This window comes from Aspergillus wentii, assembly GCF_001890725.1.
Source record: "Aspergillus wentii DTO 134E9 unplaced genomic scaffold ASPWEscaffold_3, whole genome shotgun sequence".
NCBI lineage: Eukaryota > Fungi > Ascomycota > Eurotiomycetes > Eurotiales > Aspergillaceae > Aspergillus > Aspergillus wentii.
The window spans coordinates 1,256,948-1,272,975 of NW_024467834.1; the positions used below are offsets into that span (position 1 = coordinate 1,256,948).

A 16,028-nucleotide genomic window follows, 5' to 3' on the forward strand; every position below is an offset into this window, starting at 1 on the left:
TTGAGTTGATCGAGATCGTGGAACAGATGGAGGGGGAGCTGTATGTTTTATGTTGTTAGATCGTCCCACACACGGACCAAGGAGCTGCTGTGGACTGAAACCAGGGCGCAGTGAAGGAAGTGGCCAACGAGCCTTCTGCGCCTCACACAAGTCTGTCGGTATGTCTCACCTGCCTCGAGACCATTGCCCATGGAAGACTATTAACAGGTCATGGTCTCCACTTTGCCGCCATGAGTGGACAAAAATAACCCACAACATCAACATAAATATTAGATAGGCACCTAGTTACTACATGGGTACTTCGTATGTACATACACAATTTCTGTGTTTATCCATGTCTACTAGGTATGTAGGAGTAGATACTTGAGAGGTCTGGCTGTCAATCCTGTTCCAGAATGATACGTATCATACCTAGTCGGTATCAGGAAAGGAGGTGGGGGGAGGGGAAGGGCAGATTCCAATAAAAACAACCCAGTGCTCCAACTGGTCTGTGAACGAAGATTCTACATATATCACCACTACCACGCATAAGGGTTCCATATTTGGTTATTTTTTTTATTGTCATTATTCTTTTTTTTCTCTCAAGAATCTGTATTCCATGTGTACTATACATAGTAAGCCTACTCTTCAATATTGCCATATGTGGATAGATACGGAGTAGTAATCTTGGGTACTTTAGTGTACCTCATACTAAGATACACTACAGGGAGAAAGGGAGAAGGGAACCTCCCCCCCCCCCCCAAAATTCAGCCCTGATGACAGTTGGTTGCTATGGGCAGGTATTAGTTCCTACTGAAATCGATTCGCCCTCCACCTTATTTTATTTTCCCTCCAATGCCTCGTCTCCTTGGCATCAGACCAGTACAGAGTCGATTTGTGACAAAAAATAATAGCACAATAAAACTGCATTTTTGTTGGGCATAATTGCAGTAGTATCTTGTCGATTATGTATATAAATTATTATGAATACAGATTTAGGCACACCCCTGGGTAGTAATACAGTGTCTGATGCACTGAGTATTGCAATATCCCAGCTTGATGTGGTCATTGACCCAAATGCTCAAAACCTTGAAGTTGCTATTTTTGAAAAGACTATTGGCAGACTACCTACAGGCTATGTGCCAGGTTAGTCAACGGCCACCGTCAAACGGTTCCCGAGAACCCGAATAATGTCGGTCAGCGCCACGGGTCATTATTATTGCTTGCACGCAAAGTTTGAATCATTCTGAGAATATCACTGGGCTGCAAGTTACGCATCCAACCTCCCCCCCCCTCCCCGGCCCCTATCCCCTCAATATATATATTTATATATATATATGTGTGTGTGAGGAAGCTGGACAGAAAACTGGAAATGAACAAGTGGTATGTACGTAGTATTCAATAACCCCACAGTCCCTTATTCGACCCCGCCTCTTTCTGATTCTTAGCTTCATGCATACCCCAATGACATTTCAGCGTCTTTAGAGCAGCCATTTGGATTGATATCTTCTCTTTACTTCTAACTACGTTTTCGTTCTTCCCCTTTTGACTTTATGTTCTTACACCCCGTTGTTCGTTACATCTATATAAATGAGTATAGTTTAGCAGCCATACTTGTGCAGCATGCTGACTTGACTATCTATTAGGTAGTTACAGGGCAATGCTAAGTAAGGTATACAAACCCAGGAGCCTAGGTATTTACCTACATAGGTACTTACAGAATATGTATACATACCCTATGCCTCCAATTGACACAGCATTAGATAGACTTGTCATTAGGCATCTACCTACTGCACTTCCTCTCCCATTCTTTTTGCCCTTTCCCTTTTAAACATTTGGGGAATGAATGGAAAGAGTTGTCAAACAGGTATCGAGTAATAGCGATAATCGATGAATCTAGCCTCTGGTCTATGTTCATGGTCGGAATTGAAGTAGTCCTTCTATTATAAACTTTATGGTGTCGCGCTATATACCAGGAATAATAATACCCATACCATTTTTTCATGCAGATCTTGATACCACACCACCTTCAAATATACCAATCCCTACGACCAGGTAATCGGAGTTAGACAAGACAAGAATATCAAAGAATGAACAGATTAAGGTAGGTGGTTCTCAAGTATGATTCTCAGAGGGGGAGGGCGCAATTCAGATGCTAGGAACTGTATTTAAAGGTACCAAACGTGACCAAGTAGAAAAAAAAATTCCATGAAGGTTAATTGTAGTGATCACCTTTTAATTGAATGAGAAAATTTCAACACGTTTACGGCAGAGGGCAGTTGCGGAATAAGAGCATTCACCCTGGACAGAGGCTAGGAAGTATGATGCCCCATAGAATTAGAAAACGACCCATTGGAGGATAAGATAACACTACCAATTACCGAGAATGCCTACTGATGCGTTATTGATATAAATCTGGAGAACAGAAGGAAAGGTGTGCGGCAGAGATTTAGCACCACACAGTAATTATTTTATATCTTGCCAATAAAGCACCCATCACAACTGCATAGCTCCCAGCTTGCATATCTAGCTAGATACAAATAACATCCTTCTTATCCAACTGATACACGTGGGACAAGGCTAGCAGAATATATTAAAGTCAGTTACGGAGTACTAGGGTTCGGTATCAGACATTAGCAGTAAAAATTGATGTCTGGCCATACATTCAATCCAAAGAAAGAAAGAGGGCTTAAAAATGACATTCTACTCAAATATTGTCATTTTATACCATCATAATGTAAGTAGGTAGAAATGAATAATGAAAGAGAAGTGAATGGACTCCAGATCTTGTTCTCCGCCTGCCAAATATTATTTTACTGCCAGTAACTTAACACCTTTTCGTACCTAGTAAAGTAAAGTAGTCAGCCATCCCTGCCAACGTTTGTTCTTGCTGCTGGAACTAAGAACAGTGGCCTATAATCTTTCCCGCCAGCAACTGCACTGTAAAAATTTCTTGAATTACACTGGTGGCCGACAATTCTATATTTTGACAGTTTATTTCCCTTTTGCTAGCGCGCCTTTATAAGTCAACACTTGCTTTCTTTATCGAATCCCCTCCCCCGCTACTCCGGCGCTGGTTGTGATTTGCTTCGCGTCTTTCTCTTCGTCGCGTTAATAGGAACTTCACCCGGAAGCTTTACCTACGCCTACTAACTATAATCCATTCCTTGACCCCAACTCCCACACCTGGTTTATTCTCAAATTTCAATCTCACCCCACTCTACATCTTCCCTTTCCCTCTTTTTCTCTGTCTTTTTTTTTCTCCCCTGGAGATTGTGTTTCGTTCCTCCTTCCCATTCCACTTGCGTCAGGAGGGATTCCTGGCCGTATGTCTTCGCCTTAGTCGATAGACAGCGGTCAAGGATGCTTACTGGTCGCAGCAACTCTACCCCTGGCTTGTAGCCATCTCTCACTATGTCGCGCTCTTCAGCCGGCTTTGCAGACTTCTTCCCCACTGCACCATCTGTTCTCCAGCAGAAACGTTTCAAGGCCACGCGAGAACGACAACAGGTTAATGACCAACTCAACAGCGAACATAGTGATGACCATCTGGCCTGCTCTACAGAACCAGTCACCACTCATAATTTCGCAAACGGCAGTGCGTCTGCCGACGAAGCATCAGGGCTATATGAGGAATCGACTAAAGTACCGGAAGCCATTGGGATTGGGTCTGCAAGTTCTGCGAGCACCGGTGCTTCGGTTCTCAGCTCCTCGCTTCCTCAAATCGGCACAACCAACTTAAATGAGCCACAGCTTGATACACTCACGCCGCTCACAAACGCTGAATCCTCTCCAATTTGCAAAGCAAGCCCCCAAACAAAGACAGCAGACGGCATTGCAGAAGGGAATTCCAACAATTTCGGTGCTAAGGAACGAAAACCTGCGATAACCCCCCTTCAAACGCCCCCGACTCCACAGTCGCAGACACGGCGAATTGGGAACGCAACAAAGGGCTGCAAATTGGTCTACGACCCAGATATTGATAGGCGAACATTATCAAAGGAGAAGCGAAGAAAGCCCCAGTATGTGGATATAACCATCTCCGAGCAAAATGCCTGCCCGTCAGACCCCCGTCTTGGGATATCGAATTACACACGAGGGGCTGGTTGTAAACAGAAAACGAAATATCGACCAGCGCCCTACACATTGAAGCAATGGCCATATGACGCTCTTACTACTATTGGCCCCGGTCCACCCATTCAGATAGTGGTTACAGGGTTCGACCCTCTGACTCCAATCGCACCAATCAGTGCACTTTTCTCAAGCTTTGGGGATGTTTCTGAAATCAACAACCGCACAGATCCCATCACTGGCAGGTTCCTGGGGATATGTTCCATTAAATACAAAGACAGCGGGTCATTTCGTGGGGGCATCCCTGTCCCCGCCACCAGCGCGGCGAGGCGAGCTTATTATGAATGCAAGAAAGAACAACGCATCGGAACTCGCCGTATAAGAGTTGAACTGGATAGGGATGGTGTTATATCGGAAAAGATTGTCTTGAGAGCTATCGATTCCCAGAGAATGGAACACAAAAGCAGCATTTCGGCTTCCGAGGAGACAAAGATCGAGCTGCAGGCAAAAAGGAATGAACCCCCGCCCACCGCTCCGAAAGGTCCTTCGGGGAGGTCTTTGAATCGAGCGATATCTGCCGTTCCCGCAATTCCGGAAGGACCGCGGGCTAGCTTTGTGAAGCCGACTGTGCCATCGCTTGTCGAAGAGATTCCTATATTGAGTCAAATCAAGCGTGCCCCATATATTTTCATCGCACATTGTTATGTACCCGTTCTGAGCACCACTGTGCCGCACTTAAAAAAGAGACTCAAGCTATTCAATTGGGAACACATCCGTTGCGACAAAACGGGCTATTATATCATATTTGAGAACTCAAGGCGCGGTGAAGAGGAAACTGAGCGTTGCTACAAGATATGTCATATGAAACCTCTATTTACATATATTATGAATATGGAAAGCCAGCCTTATGGCAATCCTAATTACGAGCGCAGCCCAAGCCCCGAACGACTGCGAGCAGAGCAGCGAGAGAGGGCCGAAAAGGAAAGGCTAAAGAAAGAGGCCGAGCTTGATATTGAGGAAGAAAAGAAGCAACGAGCAATTGACTTGGATCCCTGCAAGGAAGTGTTGACAATCATACTCCGTGATTTGAAAGACAAGCTTCTAGAAGATGTCAAGTCACGCATTGCTGTCCCAGCTCTATATGACTATCTTGAGCCGGATCGGCATGCAGCGAAGAGAAAAAGACTAGGTATTCCAGATCCTGTCGGTATCAAAAGGCCTGTATTTCGAATCGGAGTGGATAATTCCGTTGCTACGCCGGATTCTCGTGCCGAACTATCGAACGGTCAGCGACCATTCAATACACCTGGCCTAAATGTACTTGCGCTTCCACGCATCAGAAAGGCCCGTGGACTCGACCGTGCAGATGCTGCCTTTCTGGATGAAAGGCGCAAGCAGCCGTCGCGCAGAAGGGAAGTCCGACCGCTTTACCATCGATTGCAACAGCTACATGATGTCGACGATTCAGATGATGACCAGCGGACTCCTTTCACAAGAGACACTGATGAACAAGACAGTCGACCACCCAGTCGGATGAGCTCAAGTTCTTCAGAGTTCGAAAATGATGGTGGTTTCGGCTCCGAAACATTACACTCGTCAATTGCCGAAACAACAGTGGATGGGCTACGAGATTTTGATGCTGAGGATACAAAGGACCATATCAACCTGGATCGTTTAGTTACCGGCGTTCACGAACTATCTCCCACTTCTCGGAAAAGGAAAAGGCTTAGCGAAGAGCTCGAAGTACGAAAGCGACAGAAAGAGGATGATGAGCTCTTTGGCATCAATTCCGTCGTGGAAACGGAAGACGGAACTGATCATTCTGCATTGCCACTGGCAAGTGTTGATAGCAATACTGCGGGTCTTAGTACTCATTCTACTTCTCATCTGGAGCTAACAAAAGAACATGGGCCCCCAAAACCAGGAACACCTGGAAGGGAGCTCATAGGCCTTGAGTCACTTGGTATAAATACTTCGCTTCACCAAAAAGATCCAGGTTTCGGGATACATACCAATTCCTGTGGCAACAAGGACGCGGTTAAGCCCGAGGGGTTGAGAATAGAAATCGAGTGGCGAGTATCAAATGACGAGCCCCGTCCAACGGTCGAGGACGACGATGCGATTATCCTAGATCTCGACGGCTGGCAGAATTTGGTCAAAGACGACGAGGACATGTATTTCCTTCGGTGTGTTTTAAGTGACCAGCCAAAGTCAGATGTTGGAAATCTAGCAGCTTGGGCATGGAGGCAAAAAGAAATAAAAGCGCTCAATCGTCCTGGGACCACAGGGCCAGTTCACGAAGAAACTACCATTTGTGGCTATTACGTTTCGAACCTGACAGGTGCAGCTCGCACTGAAGGCAGGAAAAGAATTCTGGAATCAGAGAAGTCAAAATATCTGCCACATCGAATCAAAGTCCAGAAAGCGCGTGAGGAACGAGAAGCCAAGGCAAAGAGTGATCCTCACGCTGTTGCCGCTGAGGCTGCGCGGATTGCTGCGGCCAAGACGATTTCTAAATCGACGTCTAGATCGACTAGGGTTAATAATCGCCGGTTAATCGCAGACATCAATGCACAAAAGCAAGCCCTTCCAACTCAAAGTGGAGACGGCGATGTTCTTCGATTCAACCAACTCAAGAAACGAAAGAAACCCGTCCGCTTTGCGAGGTCTGCGATTCATAACTGGGGTTTGTATGCTGAAGAGAACATTTCGGCAAATGATATGATAATTGAATATGTCGGTGAAAAGGTGCGACAGCAGGTTGCAGACATGAGAGAAAGGCAGTATTTGAAAAGTGGGATTGGCAGCAGCTATCTTTTTCGAATCGATGAAAACACTGTTATAGATGCTACAAAAAGGGGAGGCATTGCCAGATTTATCAACCACAGCTGTACGCCAAATTGCACTGCCAAAATCATCAAGGTTGACGGCAGTAAACGAATTGTTATATACGCTTTGAGGGATATTGAACGTGGTAAGTTCACCACAAACCTCACCTGGATCAAGTCCTTTGCTCGATATACTAACAATGCCCCAGATGAGGAGCTGACTTACGATTACAAATTCGAAAGAGAGTGGGATAGTGATGACAGGATCCCATGTCTTTGCGGTTCGACAGGCTGCAAAGGCTTTCTCAATTAATTCCAATGCATTACCTGACGCTGGAATTATATTGCTACCACTCATCTTCCTTCCCTTTTTCTTTTTTACTTACTTTTTTGTGCATGGATTCATCTTGGGGTCATTGATGGGTAACAGCATTGGCATTGGCGTTTTGGCTGTGGGTTTGGGGCCTTGTCGTTGGGTTTTGTTGCATTCGTGCCAGTGCCCTTGCACCTGAAATTGGTTCTAAATGGACTACATACTGTCATGTACCTTATAATCCAGATAATAGCTAGTCTATGTTGAACGGAGGAAATAAATTTTGATGATGTGTATGGACTGGAAGATCCATTGATGCGTGGTGCAAGAAAACGTAAGAGTATTATAGAATTGGGATCAGTCGGCGTCCTAATCCGCATCGCTTTTGTCTTTGGGTTTCGTCATAACCCGTCGCAGAGATTTTAGACTAGTTATAGGAATTGGTATCAGCAAATTATTCTAGATAATAAAAGACGACGTGGATTGTCTGACCCAAATGACTAGGGAGAAGAAAATTTGCAATTCCCTCCTTGATCATATACTCATGGCCACAGTTTCCGCATGTTAATTTCCCTTCCATAACCTGAGTTTCTAGGAGTAAACGGTGAAGGTCCTTAAGTATTTGCTCATCATTCAGTGTTTCGCCCTCGGGCTTCGAATCGGGAATCTTTGGGAAACCAAGCTTTCAAATAGTCAGTGCATTCATCCCTCAAATGTTTTGGCCAGAAACAGGTCTTGCTACCTCGTTAACAGTGACCTGCAGCCCATCCCAATCAATTCGCGAGATAATGTTGCGTATGAATTGTGGTTGGAAATCCAGCTCCTGCAATTCTAATTCGGCATCATGAAAATGAAGCGGGAATGAGGTGGGGGATGTCTTGCAACCTTTAACAGCGCAAGTCATGAAATTAGCAGTTATTACTTTCATTTCTTTTTCTTTTTCGGCTGTAATCAGATGGGGGGATAAGAGAAACAATAAATACGGTGCCCCTAAAAAATTGGTAGGATTCAATTTGTGTAAGTATTGAAGAAAGCTAGGTTATAACAAGTACAACAAAAATGGTGATGACCCAAAAACCACCAGCATAAAAAAAGGTTAATCATTATCAAAGTGGAGTAGTCAGCTTTATTGGCTTTAAGAAATTGCTCGATCCATCATAATGGGCTACTGCCAGCGAGGGCCTGTGTTCGATCCTCAGGCTCTGCTTTATCTTTATGTCGTCTCATTTATTTTATTGTGCATCGTATTGAACCAACATACGATGATCAATTGCAGTGACTATCAAAAAATTACTCTCTGCACATTGGAATTCGTATCATAGAACAGAATTCAAATAAAGCTCGAGATTCTAGACGCAACACCGTAGCAAAGATGTCGATTGTCGGCACTAAAAGTGACCTAACTATGTGTGCTTTTTAATGATGACGTCCACCAAATCAAGATCTGCAATGTCATAGTCCACAAGACAATTGTTCGGATCCAAGCGGTCACCGTCAAATAAGAGATACACATGTTTGTCCGAAGGGAGTTGTTTTGAACCTCGAAATGCAGCAACGAGGCGTGATATTTGTGTCTTCGGGGTAACTTTTGTTTTAAAATCATCCAACCCCGGACATTTCAAAATGACCCTAATCAAAGCATCTTGCTCCGTGCTTTCAATGTCTGTAGATTCCAAGCCTGCGCTTAAATTCGTAGCAGACAAAGTTGGTTTTTTGGTGAAATTCAAAGGTTCTGCCGTGGCTGCCTCCATGTGAATACGCAGGCTTCCATCGCCAACTTGTGCATCATCATCTATAGCGGGGAAACGCCATCGATCAACCCCCAGGCTATTGCAAGTAGTGACATCAAACAACCTTCTGCCTTTCCATGTCAAAAACACAGAGGACTGCAATTTATCTGTTAAGTTTTGGCGTTTACACCAAGCCAAGCGAACATCCTTCAATGGCTGAGACATCTTTCGATGAACAATCAACGGCTTTGAATTTTCAATTTCTGATGTGATGAGTATCTGAACGACTGGATCTTCCTGTGTCGGCTCACAAGGCAGCGTATTATCAAGTCTTGTTTTCTGGCCATGTTCACTGTAATTGAGGATGGCTTCGGGACTTCGTGTATCAGATAAACTGTTTTCGCCCCCGCTGCCTCCTAGCATGTGCTTCTTTTGAGATTGCATGTTGCATTTGATTGGCTGGTTACCAGACATATTTGTATCGCCATGAGTACCAAAAACATCATCTGCAGGGTCGATATTACCTGGGCCTGCAATTTTCGACGTGTGGCGATCAATGCGCTGCTCCTCCTTGGGTTCATTCTGGGGGAGAGTGTTTTGTGACATGTGTAATGATTCCTGGTCATTGATTATTGTGGGGCTCAGATTGGGGCCCCCAGTATCAGTTGGTGCGTCATAACAGATATTATCATCTTTGCCAGAAATGCAGTGGAATTTGTATGTCTGAGAATCCTCTACTGGGGAGTCACCAACACTGGTGGTGAGGCTTTCTCGCGCCTCCTTATTCGAGGCAATTATGTCTGCATAAACCTGTCCTGAGCGGCGGTAGAAATCGGACTGAATGCTTTCTTCTCCTCTACTTGCCCAGGATGGCCTTTTGAAAAAAGACCGCATGATGATATATCTGATACCTTAGAATGCACGAAATCCAGGTTGGTAATGTCTTGTGTGAAATAAGACCAGTAGGTAACCAAAAATGGAGAGAAAAGACTCTTCTAGGTTATATACTTTCATTGATGGATGGTGCAAAGGGTAAAGAGTCAACAAAGCATTTATTGCACATGCTATGTGCTACTATGGATATAGAAGGATCTTTGAAGGCAACAAACTAAATTCACGTGAAAATCTTTTTTGGGAGGGCCACCCTGATTTTAAGGGTTCTAACTACCTTAGGTAACTAGCTAACTTAACTAGGTAGCCTGGTTGGTTACTAAGTTGACACGCAACATTATTTATAATTATTTACCCTTCCCATCTTGCAGTCTATCTCAGTGAAGGAGGGGAAAGAGGAAACAGATAGCAGCAGCTGGAAAAAAGAAAATAACAAAATAATAAATAAAGCTACAACAACAACAACATAAAGGTCTTCAATTGTGTTTCCTCCACTGGCAGAGAAGATGGAAAATGGTGCTTCATCAGAGGGCAAAGACCCATCAGCTTTCCTCAGTGAGATTATCGGTGCACCAGTAACAGTGAAATTGAACTCTGGTGTTGTTTACAAAGGTTTCAGCTTTCCTCCAAGGCCTTTACCTATCTAGAGGGAGATAGATGGATGCTTACTATCTGCTTAGGTGAACTCCAGTCAGTGGATGGCTACATGAATATTGCCTTGGAGAAAACAGAAGAATTTGTGAATGGAAGGTTAAGGCAGACCTATGGTGATGCTTTTGTGCGAGGAAATAATGGTTTGACTCCCTCCACCCCGAAGTATGGCTTATATATCTAATATTGGGTTTTAAAATATAGTGCTCTATATCTCTTCACATTAATTCTATGTCTATTGAATAAAACTGTATCCTACTAGGTATATTACTACATACCCATGGTGTGTGTATTAACCCACTACACTGTATGGATGTAACCTAACGGAATGGATTTATTTTTTTTTCCTTTTCTTGCTCCTTTGGGGACGAGGGGGGTTTGGTTTGGGGGTTTATTCAGTCCGATTATTTTGATTTAGGGTCTATTTGAAGGGGACCACTATACAGTATTGTGGCATTTAAGAGTGAATGGTACCTTTCTAGGGAAAATATACATACATATAGCATATACCTACCAGGTAGGTACCTCTATCCATAACATTTCCTGGGACTCTAATCTAGTATCACCCCCTCTTCCTGTCTATCCATCACCCTCTTTTCATCTTTATTATAACTATATGTTTTCTTTTGTTTAAGACTTTATCCTTTTCCGACCTCGCTCCCCACCCCTTTTTTAAAATGGGCATTAACAAGTATTTCTGCTATCACAGCACTTTTGGTGGGGTACATAGAATCAGTACTCGAAATTAGGCCATTCCATCTTGCCCCACGTTAAAAGGCATATTTCTACATTTCTACTCTCAACAAACCCACCCCTCTATGCAAACACAACTGACCACCAAAAAAAAAAAAAGAACTAGACACAAAATACAGAGGTATACAATCTATCTTCAGGTGCTCTATTCCTACTCGTATATTATACTTTCTCCTGCCTTTTACAATTAAAACCAAAACTTAATAGACTGATTACACTCTTTGTCACAGAATCTATTGAAAATGGTGCTACAGGCAATTAGGTACAGCAATGGTGAACTCGCCATAATCGACCAATTACGGCTTCCATATGTGGAGGAATATATACCGGTGCGAACAGCCGAAGACGGTTGGCATGCAATCAAGGAAATGCGAGTGCGAGGAGCGCCTGCCATTGCTATCGTAGCTGCTCTTGCACTTGCATCTGAGATCCATGCACTTCTCGCGGAGAACAAGCTACCTGCAACCGCGGAAGAGGTTCAAGCGGTAATTACCCAGAAGTTACAGTATCTTGTGACTAGCAGACCGACTGCCGTCAATCTTGGTGATGCCGCTCGCAAACTTGAAGTTCTTGTTGGGGAGCTTGCAAGTGAAATCAAAGCTACTAGCCATGGCATTGCGACTGCCTTTATTAGAGCAGCCGAGGGCATGCTAGTTAAGGACGTGGACGATAACAAGAAGATTGGCCGAAATGGCGCGGATTGGATTGTTACAAATGCTCTTGACGCAGTGAAGTCAAGAGCCACCATTCTTACACATTGTAACACTGGGTAAGCTCTATCACCTTCAATTGAGATCGCTTTTCTTTTGACATCCCTGTCCGAGCGTAATTGACGAAGTATATATGTAAACAGGTCTCTTGCGACTTCGGGATATGGAACAGCATTGGGTGTGATTCGTGCTTTAGCGTCCAATGGCACTTTACATCACGCGTATTGCACCGAAACGAGGCCCTACAACCAAGGATCTCGTTTGACCGCCTTTGAGCTGGTCCACGACAATCTCCCTGCCACATTGATAACAGACTCAATGGCAGGTGCATTACTTGCGAAGCCGGAGATTGGTGTGAATGCTATTGTGGTGGGAGCTGACAGAGTGGCGGCCAATGGGGACACTGCGAACAAAATAGGCACATACGGTCTGGCTGTGCTTGCAAAGCACCACGGAGTGAAGTTCCTCGTGGCAGCGCCACTCACCACAATTGATCTAGCTACGAAGTCAGGCAATGATATTATCATTGAAGAGCGCCCTGCTTCAGAGGTTACGAAATTAAGAGGCCCCTGCGAAGAAGATAGTGTTACCAGTGGCCTGGTGTTGAACACAATACGCATCGCAGCAGAGGGAATAAATGTTTGGAATCCAGCATTCGATGTCACTCCTTCGACGCTCATTGACGGTATAATTACAGAAGTAGGTGTGGTGGAGAAGGGTCCAGACGATGTGTTCAACTTGAATGTCTTGTTTCAGGGCTGTTCAAAGGCTTGAGACCTTTCCCCATGCCCTTGCCCATTTTGCTTTGGACTATTCTGTTGAACATCATGTCTCTCACACATTTCAAGAAGATCATCAATCCTTTGTTCCAGACTACCTAAATGATTTTCCAAAACTAGTGCTGCCTTCTCGCCACTTTTCGGCCAGTGGGTTAGAGTCATGAACATATATAATATTGACTTGTAATTGGGGTTAAATACTTAGCAACATCTTTAAATGCCTATATCTTATTTAGCATCAGCTTTGAACGTGGTGAATAATGGAATTAATGGTATATTCATTAAGGTGCAATGTAGTATATCAGTATATCCCCTATGACAGTGGTTGTTCTGCATGTTTATAGAAGAAGAAAATGAGACTTACTTCACTGATCTCTAGGTCAGGCTGAGGTTTACTGGTGGCTTCTGGCATAGTGGGGTTTCATCAGCTAGAAAGGCCCAAAAAAAAAAATATAGGTGTATTGTGGATTGGTAAAGGTATTAATAGCTGCAGTGAGGTGTACTGAGTGAGTTTGCACTCACTCCCACGTGGCCGCTTTTGTTTTCTGCCTGTGGGAACCACTTTCTTCAACCAATCATATCTTACTAGTCTGCCAGTCTAAACTTCTAAAACTTCTTCACCCTAGGATTTTATTACAGAGCATACCCCTGGGGTAGTGATGCTTACTATGCTAGGTTAAATTATTGTTTAATAAGTATTAGAACACCACTCTAGGTCAGGTGATTTCCTGCTGGGCTAAAAGACCACTATATATTTAATAATTTAATATTATGACATGGCAGCATTCCTAGTAATATCTTATAAATCTACTTAGTTGTATACTAGGTTGTCCTACTATATATTATATAATTATATAGTAAATATCTTAAGTATTAAGTATAGTATATTATACCTTAGTAATTAGTTTAATATAATGTATCTTATTATTTCTCTTACTTTAAAGATACCTTAATAATATATTATATAAGGGATTAGTATAATGTAACCGGACACCGAGCTGCGCGGCGGGCGGTGGCCAACTCCATACCTACGATTCTAACAAAATGCAGTCTTATTTTTGAAGCTTTTTACACCCATATAAATATAATATATTAAGAAATAAAAGAATGACTACTTAATAGGGTATCTCAGCTGGTTATGACCTTCTTAGTTATAATGACTATAGTATATAGTGTACTATAGCTTTTATCCTAATAATAGATCTAGTTCTACTTCCCTCTCTCTCTTTACTATTTTCTAAGTAGCTTAAAGGCCTGTTAAACTTACTCTATCCTAAATATAGTATTATAAGGTCTCTTTTCTCTTCTTTTAATATATTTTTAAAGCCTATAGCTAATAAATTTCTTATTAAAGTAGGATTATATTATATATAATAACCTTTACTCCCTTTATTACCTTTTTAAGTACTACTTCTACTATAATAAAGGATAGTGTTATGGCACCTTTATCAGTGACTATATCAGGCAGAATAAGGCGGTCAAGGGGAATGGATATTCTTATTATAGAGAATTATGATTTACTATTATAATACTCTTTATAGCCACTATCTAGCAACACTGCTATACTTATATAACTAACTACCATCTACTATTACTAAGATATGGTATATAGTATATAACTACTATTAGGACTAGCGTGTCACACGAGTGGAGTTTGAGTAGAGATTTAGGACTCGACTCACGAGTTGAGTTAGAAGGTAGGACTCAAACTCATGAGTAGAGTTAGGGTTTAGGACTTGAACTCATGCTAAGAAGAGTAAGAGTAGAGTAAGAGTCTGTATTTTTACTATATTTTACTGTATTTTCAAGCCTCCCCCATATAAAATAGGTGTATTTTTAGTATTATAAGTAGAGTTTTAAAATATTTAGAGCTTGAACTTATAGTATGAGTCCTAAATCTTAACTTAACTTATATTATGAGTCCTGAATCTCAACTCAAACTCACCTCATTACTCAAACTCTACCTGTTACTCATGAGTAAACTCAACTCGTGTGACACACTAGTAGTGGCAGTGACCGCACAGCTCAGTATCCATGGCAGCTTAGTGTCCGATTACATTATTCTATATATAAATTAGGTATTATTATGGCACCTTTATCAGTGACCACATCAGGCAGAATTAGGCGGTCAAGGAAACAGATATTCTTATTATAGAGAACTGTAAATTACTCATGGGATACTCTTCTTAACCACTATCTAGTAACTAACTATATCACATGATAAAATACCATTTAATATACTATGAATAGTATATAAGATAGTATACTTAGTAAAGAATATATAAGGACACTTATTTTATATACTTAGATAGTTCTTTATAATTAATATAAGTTATTAATCTAAAGCTACCTTTTAGTCACCCTTAGATTATTCTACCTACTTATTTATATATCTCTAGCTTAATTAAGAAGTATATATACTTCTTAGCCTTACTTCTCTCTTTAACTACCCTATTATATTCTTAAGTATTATAGGCTTATAGGAGTAACCCAGTACTATTAACATCCTTATATTAGGGTCACTAGTTAGTATTTCCCAGGCTTAACTCACAGGTTACAGGTTTAGTACCATTACAAGATCCCAGGGTGTGACAGGTATATTTTATATATACTTAGTAAGTATATATTAACTCTCTGCCTTTATCTTATATTATTTATACTATTTTTACTAGGACCTAGCTATTATGCTATTAATTAGAATAGCTTGATAGCTAGTGCTAGTTACTAGAGATAACTCCTCTATTATTAAATATTCCTTACCTTATACTATAAATATAGGGTAGTCATAACCTTCTTAATTTCTAGTCTATTATTAAAGTCTTTAGAGATAGTAATCTTAATATAGTTCTATCTAGTAAAGATATCTTTATAAATAAATTATGTTATATTAGCTAATAATAGTAAGCTAAATATATATACCTCTACTTAGTATATTAAATAAGTTAAGTTTAAGTAGGGATTTAAGTCTTAACTCATGAGTAGAGTTAGGGTTTAGGGCTTAAACTCTACTTATGTGACACACTACCTCTACTTATCTAGATAGGGATTCTCTTATAATAATAAGGTAATTAGGTTTATTCCTATACTTTAATAGGTATACTATATTAAGGTACTATTTTTATAACAGTAAACTAGGTATAAACTATAAAGATACCTATATCTTCCCTAGTCTATTCCTTAGTAGCCCTTCAATATAGATTATAAGCCTTATATTACTTAAAGATATCTTCTTAAAGCCCCTTCTATTAATACTAGGCTATAACTCTTTAATAAGTACTCTCCTATTCTTAATAATTATATTTACTATACATAGCTTCTAGTAT

General features: G+C 41.6%; 5 protein-coding genes across 5 annotated transcripts; 3 read left to right on the plus strand and 2 right to left on the minus strand.

The window, feature by feature from the left end:
• Positions 1 to 3,393: 3,393 nt before the first annotated feature.
• On the plus strand, positions 3,394 to 7,191 carry set1 (histone methyltransferase SET1; the record flags this gene model as incomplete). Its single annotated transcript, XM_040837400.1, has 2 exons — positions 3,394 to 7,024; positions 7,088 to 7,191. The coding sequence occupies 2 exons, from the start codon at positions 3,394 to 3,396 to the stop codon at positions 7,189 to 7,191; spliced, it is 3,735 nt and encodes a 1,244-aa protein (XP_040690453.1).
• Positions 7,192 to 7,402: 211 nt separating this feature from the next.
• Positions 7,403 to 8,235, minus strand: ASPWEDRAFT_426375 (RNA methylation protein TRM112). The gene is made up of 3 exons (XM_040835832.1): positions 7,931 to 8,235; positions 7,684 to 7,873; positions 7,403 to 7,618 (listed from the first exon to the last, which is right to left on the minus strand). The coding sequence occupies exons 1-3, from the start codon at positions 8,117 to 8,119 to the stop codon at positions 7,614 to 7,616; spliced, it is 384 nt and encodes a 127-aa protein (XP_040690454.1). The 5' UTR covers positions 8,120 to 8,235; the 3' UTR covers positions 7,403 to 7,613.
• Positions 8,236 to 8,594: 359 nt separating this feature from the next.
• Positions 8,595 to 9,815, minus strand: ASPWEDRAFT_107312 (small ubiquitin-related modifier domain-containing protein; the record flags this gene model as incomplete). Its single annotated transcript, XM_040827876.1, has 2 exons — positions 8,595 to 9,289; positions 9,416 to 9,815. 2 exons carry the CDS (start codon positions 9,813 to 9,815, stop codon positions 8,595 to 8,597), a joined length of 1,095 nt encoding a protein of 364 aa, XP_040690455.1.
• Positions 9,816 to 10,318: 503 nt separating this feature from the next.
• On the plus strand, positions 10,319 to 10,690 carry ASPWEDRAFT_50222 (U4/U6-U5 snRNP complex subunit LSM6; the record flags this gene model as incomplete). The annotated part of the gene is made up of 3 exons (XM_040837401.1): positions 10,319 to 10,424; positions 10,493 to 10,606; positions 10,668 to 10,690. The coding sequence occupies 3 exons, from the start codon at positions 10,319 to 10,321 to the stop codon at positions 10,688 to 10,690; spliced, it is 243 nt and encodes an 80-aa protein (XP_040690456.1).
• Positions 10,691 to 11,458: 768 nt separating this feature from the next.
• ASPWEDRAFT_170291 (S-methyl-5-thioribose-1-phosphate isomerase) lies at positions 11,459 to 12,700 on the plus strand (the record flags this gene model as incomplete). The annotated part of the gene is made up of 2 exons (XM_040830594.1): positions 11,459 to 11,985; positions 12,070 to 12,700. The coding sequence occupies 2 exons, from the start codon at positions 11,459 to 11,461 to the stop codon at positions 12,698 to 12,700; spliced, it is 1,158 nt and encodes a 385-aa protein (XP_040690457.1).
• Between the last annotated feature and the right edge of the window lie 3,328 nt (positions 12,701 to 16,028).

Bases quoted from the DNA above. Each gene is read 5' to 3' on its own strand.
- ASPWEDRAFT_426375 (XM_040835832.1), bottom strand. From the start codon at position 8,119: ATGAAAGTAATAACTGCTAATTTCATGACTTGCGCTGTTAAAGGTTGC. The intron at 7,874-7,930 runs GCAAGACCTGTT...ACTATTTGAAAG, and splicing joins AGGTCACTGTTAACGAGGTA to CTTGGTTTCCCAAAGATTCC.